This window comes from Syzygium oleosum, unplaced genomic scaffold, assembly GCF_021117445.2.
Source record: "Syzygium oleosum isolate NSW1041296 unplaced genomic scaffold, Sole_v2.1 Sole_v2.02, whole genome shotgun sequence".
In the NCBI taxonomy this organism is placed as follows: Eukaryota; Viridiplantae; Streptophyta; class Magnoliopsida; order Myrtales; family Myrtaceae; genus Syzygium; species Syzygium oleosum.
In genome coordinates, this window is record NW_026607486.1 from 13,649,423 (window position 1) to 13,654,841 (window position 5,419).

Sequence of the window (5,419 nt, forward strand, 5' to 3'; positions counted from 1 at the left end):
CGCTTAGCAAGTTCACCAAAGTGGATAAATATTAGGTGCACCCGGATCACGCAGCCTAATTCACCAAATCGGGTGGTTTCTCCGTAAAGTCCACCTGACCCAACGGTGCACGTGAGTTAAGCTCGTACTCACCCCGGGCGAAACTAGTAATTTTCCATAAAAAGTTTCTTTTAAATTTGTTTTTCCATAAAAGTTGACGAGGAAATACGTAAAGGGCAGAATCGTCAAAAGAAATGTCCAGGAAGCCTTCTTTTTGCTTTTTCTTTTTTTCGTTGGAGAAGGTCCAGGAAGCTGAGGCCATTATCTTCCCGCGAAACAGAGTCTCTCCTTCTCTCTCTCTCTCTCTCTCTCTGTGCGTCAATGGCGTCCATTTCAGCCATCGGACCACCGTCAAAGCCCGTGCCGCCGTCTCCTACACCTCCCGCGACGGTACTCCCCCCTCTCCTTTCGCTTTCAGAACGGCCGAACCTCGACTCATTTCTGCCAACGTCTTTGAATCTGCGCAGAGACGAAACGGAGCCGCGAGGTCTCAGTCTCCGCAGCGACCGCGAGCGACTCTCCGTCCTCGGCTGTCCCTACCCTCTTCCGGTTCTTCCGGTCAGTATCGGATTGGCTGTTCCGCTTCGGTCATTACGAGCTAGCATTAGCAGTGAGTTAAAAGTACGGTTAGCTCAATCTTCGCGTCTTGCAGTAGAGCCTAGCTGTAGCGGAGGAGGAGGAGGAGGAGCGCGCGAGTTTCGGCGGCGGGAGGTTCTGGTTCCGTCGACCGTGGGGACGCTAATCGGAGCCCTGTGGGGCGTTTCGCGCGATCGAGCTCTCGCTTCCGAATTCGCCGACAGTAAGCTCATCCCCTCTCCTCACGCCGCCGCTTCCATGTTTCCGTTCGAATCGAAGATTGCTTCGTGTGGATTGCTGATGCTTGTCGATGCATTGCTCCACCGGGCGAGATGAAATCGATATGAATAAATAAGGTCGTAAAATTATAACTTGTCTGTCTGGAAAGTTGGTCCTGTTGGATGCTGTCGGCTTTGGTCGAATGTTTGTTTTCTGTTTGAGGGGTGTCGGCCTGTCGGGTTATCTAATCCCGGTGTCAATCTGCGCGTTGACATGATGCATTTGCAGATGTCGTGGCTTATTTAGTTACTTGCTGGCGCATCGTTTCCCCCTATCCATGTTAGTTAAAATTGACCCGCCTGCCAACTGGTTTTGCTTGGTGCATCGTGACATTGATTAATGACTTCCTTCGTCAAAAACTAATGAACGGATGTCTCATGAGACTGCTTCTGCCTGCTTCAATTGTTCAAAGACTTGACATTAAAGTGTTCCGAGGTGGTTGCTAGTCTTATTGTAGTTTATTGTTGTTTTATGGTCACAGTGCCGGCAATTAGAGGGAAGGATTATGGCAAGTCAAAAATGCGATATCCAGACTACACAGAAACGGATTCAGGTCTTCAGTACAAGGTCATTCATGCGCCAATGCTATATTTGAAACCTGTTTTTGTTCCATCTAGAAGCACTTATACTTTGTTTCGTTGCTTAAAGGAATACCTTTTTCGTCTATTTTAATTCATTGCTTAAAGGAATGCAGGACTTGAGAGTAGGAGATGGTCCCACCCCCAAAGCGGGAGAGACTGTAGTGGTGAGTGACGATCCTTTACTGATGGTGTTTTAAGCATAGCTCCTGGTGCGCTCATTTTATTTCTAGTTGATAGAAGGGATTGTCTACAAATGGGATAAGCTTTTATTTCTTCATCCCTTGTGTGTGCTGGAGACCGTATTATTTTTGACAGAATGAATGTTAAAGTTTCGTACATTTGATACTTTTTGATCTGGAGGTGTGAAATCGATCGAGAAGAAACAATGAGCAAGCATAACTGGCCTTCTTATCCATATGATTGTGTGATATCATTGCAGGATTGTCTGATTTTAATGTCAATGATGTCAGTGACGGATTGAATAAATCACAGGTTGACTGGGATGGTTATACTATTGGATACTATGGCCGCATATTTGAAGCTCGTAACAAGACAAAAGGCGGTTCCTTTGAGGTATACAGGCTTCTTTTTTATGCTCTCCATCTCTCATTTCTTGACTTTTAAACACTATCCCTTGTTCCTCTAATGCAGGGAAATGATAAGGACTTCTTCAAATTCAAGATAGGATCTCAAGAGGTTAGTTATGGTTCCTTATAACGGCTATGGTAGATAATATGGAATCAAAAAGTATATTTTACTTCCGTATCAAATAGCATTTTGTGTGATCTAGGATAATGTTTAGCTATCCTCTGTGTCATTCATCCATATCCCTGGTTTTAACAAACATTAAAATGTACTCGTATACGTTAATCTATCCCAACTGAGCAATTCTTTTTAAAGTGCTTCTGTTTGTAAGCGGTGCATATGAAACGTTTGCGCCAGCTTGGTACTGGCTTGACCTAGTCTTCATTCATGAGTGCAATCGCCGTTTTAATTCAATTGCTGCTCTATCTGAGTGACGTAGGAGTGATAACGTGGTAAAGTCTCATCTTGTGTGTTGGCAAGTTTCCTTTGCTTTGAATCGGAATAGCTCAGTAGCCGCTTCTGTTTACTAATGGATCTGCTGCCGTACTTGAAGTAAATTAGATAGGTAAGCATACTTCCTGTTCTCATTTTCAGGTAATACCAGCATTTGAAGAAGCTGTTGCTGGCATGGCCCTTGGGGGTGTTAGAAGGTGCCGCATCTGTATCTTGGCTATTTAGTCTTTCCCTTTGTTCCTGTTCAAGTGTATGGAGTAGTGTATATGTATCTTGGCTGTACGCTCGTTGGGTCGATGATCCAAATGCTCGTTAGTTATGCATGCCTGTAATGCGTCATGATTGATGCCAACAGGAGAGGACAAAAAATCTAAAAAAAGTCTTTGCTTAAGGTAATGGCAGCTTCAGTTCTTATATTCTTTAAATGGCTGGGTTCTTTGACAATGAGCGCAATGTTCACAGTATGTTATGGTTTCTTCTGAAGTTTCAGTCAGCATACTGATGCGGTTCTATATTGTTTACTTCATAAAATTCAGAGTGAAGATCCTCTCGTTTGTATCCTATTTAATTACCTTTAGAGGGAAACAATGGCCAGAGTTCTACTGTTTCTACTAGTTACTTTCAAATTCACATCTTTATTCACAGCAATGCAGGATCATAGTGCCACCAGAACTGGGATATCCAGAGAATGACTACAACAAAAGCAGTCCAAAGCCCACTACCTTTTCGGTAATATTAATGTCTATTTCTGATAGCATCTGAATGGTTAGTCTATCAACTTGACGAAATTTTAGAAGCAACTTTTTTAACAGGGTCAGCGAGCTCTCGATTTTGTCCTGAGGAACCAAGGGCTGATAGACAAGACACTTCTTTTTGATATTGAGCTCCTTAAAATCATCCAGAGCTGATCAACCGAAACATGCTTTAGTTGACGCATGAGGTTAGTCTTTGTTTTGCAGCGTATCTTCCTGGCTGAGGTGAAAAGTTCTTCGCCCGCAGAGTAATTGAAGCAGTTACTTAATCCAGGCAACAAGAAGCAACAAGTGATGGAGAGGGCATTTTCCTAAAGCCTAGAGTGCATTATCTAGTTCAGCGCCCACCCTGTAATATAAGAGTCAACTATCAAACGAAGGGAAAACTGAGGAAGTCACCTAATCAATATTTTCATCAATCAGGGAGAGGCTCTTTTGTTCTGTAAGCTGCATTATAGGAAGTATGAATTCCTTATCTATGCTGTCCGAAAAGCTGCTATGTATGCATCCATTTATAGCTAAGTGCGAGTGCTTAGCTAAGTACTATGATGTCACAGAGAAGCACGATCAGAGTGTGCAAGCGCTTCTAAGTCCTATGATTTTATTTTCTGTAAAACTAAGGATAGGCTTCACACTTAGCTTATGCTGCCATTTTTATGTCTAAGCGGCCTGACCGTGTCCAACACAGTCCCCCTTAGAGCCATCGAAGACAACATTATAATCACTCATGAAGTGTTTTCGAATTCTATTTCGGCTGCAAACAGTAAGATATTGTCACCGCTGAGGGATGATTAGAAATCTAGAGCTATAATTTGAGAAGTAACTATACCGTGCACTTGACTTTTAAGACATGGCTTGCTTTTTTCTTTTCGGGATAAGAGTGGCACAAGCATGGCATTTCTGAGATTTGCCTTTGAAGCAGTCTCTGGTTGCTCAATGAATGCATTACGAATCATTAAACATGGACAAGTTAGATACTCGCAAACTACTGGGTGGTACAACGCGACTCCGTCGTTATGAGAGGCTTGTACGGTCAAGTGACTTAACCATAAGCTTAGATCTCTCACCGTTGAAAAACCTTACAATCAATTTGCACCATTTCAGTTTTTTAACCTGCTAATCAAGTTGTCCATCATTTTTAGTAAAAGCAACTTCTACCTTGTACACATGTACTGTACGGTACGGTAAATGATTTTCATTTGTGGTGAAATGTTTCATGTATGGTAATAACATTCATTCACAGTAAAACGTATTATTTTTAATAATATCTCCTTTGTATGAGTGTAATAGTGACAAATATTAATCATCTTAACCAAATAATAGTTTATTTACACACTAAGCAAAGTGAAAAAACAAGATAGAAAATTAAAAAGAAAACACTGATTTAAGAAAGAAGTAGAAGAAAACAATTTTGGAATTGAAAATTATAAAAAAAGGAAAAAACCAAGTGGGTTGGCCAGCCACAGCCAGCCCGTGGAGAGGGTGGCACGGCCCTATCCTGCAGCTGGAGAGGGTTGCGCCGCCCCCTCCAACGGAAGGCGAGGGTCTGGCCACTGCTTCGGCGAGGGTCCCCCGACCCCCGGCGGAGCTGTAAACAGTGGTGGATTGTAACAGAGCCATTGCCCAGCCACCCTCCCTCTCTCTTTTTTTTTAATGAAAAAATAAATCATCAAGAATAATATAATACTAATAATAAATATCATTGTTTAATAAAATGGTTATTTAAGTAAAAAAAACGTTGATATTTTTTTTGCTTAAAAGTTGTCTTTCCGTCCTTTCTCTCTTCTTCCTTCCTACCAGGATTTCCAAATGTATTAGAACTCCCATTGCAACGATATGGTGCATCGATATATATATTTTTTTACTCAAATAACCTCATTTTACTTATTTTATAAATACGATATCCATGGACAAATCCGTAAATTTATAATTCCATGTCATCTCTCCAATGATTCAATTCTAAAGTCTTTATAGTTTCTATGTTACAACGATCTTCCAAAAACCTTCAAATCTTAAAATGATTTCTCTCTTTTCATATATATGTCCGTGTTCAATTTCTACTCTTCATTGTGAATTTCTATTAGTTTCTTTGAATCAAATGCTTCTCAATAGGGCTGCTTTACTCAACTTTTGAAGTGTCGCCTTTTTACATGC

At 41.4% G+C, this 5,419-nt stretch overlaps 1 protein-coding gene across 3 annotated transcripts; it reads left to right on the forward strand.

Moving 5' to 3' along the window:
- Positions 1 to 263: 263 nt before the first annotated feature.
- On the forward strand, positions 264 to 3,989 carry LOC115681860 (peptidyl-prolyl cis-trans isomerase FKBP19, chloroplastic). 3 transcript variants are annotated; one of them, XM_056303612.1, is made up of 11 exons: positions 264 to 429; positions 507 to 597; positions 695 to 838; positions 1,376 to 1,461; positions 1,589 to 1,639; positions 1,968 to 2,048; positions 2,127 to 2,171; positions 2,655 to 2,710; positions 3,167 to 3,242; positions 3,326 to 3,453; positions 3,540 to 3,989. In XM_056303612.1, exons 1-10 carry the CDS (start codon positions 361 to 363, stop codon positions 3,419 to 3,421), a joined length of 795 nt encoding a protein of 264 aa, XP_056159587.1. In that variant the 5' UTR covers positions 264 to 360; the 3' UTR covers positions 3,422 to 3,453; positions 3,540 to 3,989. The 3 variants fall into 3 exon arrangements, 2 of the variants coding, with proteins under 2 accessions (XP_056159587.1, XP_056159588.1); XR_008814631.1 differs by lacking the exon at positions 3,540 to 3,989 and having other exon boundaries at positions 3,159 to 3,242; positions 3,326 to 3,401; XM_056303613.1 differs by lacking the exon at positions 695 to 838.
- The last annotated feature ends 1,430 nt before the right edge of the window (positions 3,990 to 5,419 follow it).

Coding starts and splice junctions, on each gene's coding strand:
- LOC115681860 (XM_056303612.1), top strand. CDS start 361: ATGGCGTCCATTTCAGCCATCGGACCACCGTCAAAGCCCGTGCCGCCG. Junction 430..506: donor CTCCTACACCTCCCGCGACG/GTACTCCCCCCT, acceptor GAATCTGCGCAG/AGACGAAACGGAGCCGCGAG. Junction 598..694: donor ACCCTCTTCCGGTTCTTCCG/GTCAGTATCGGA, acceptor GTCTTGCAGTAG/AGCCTAGCTGTAGCGGAGGA.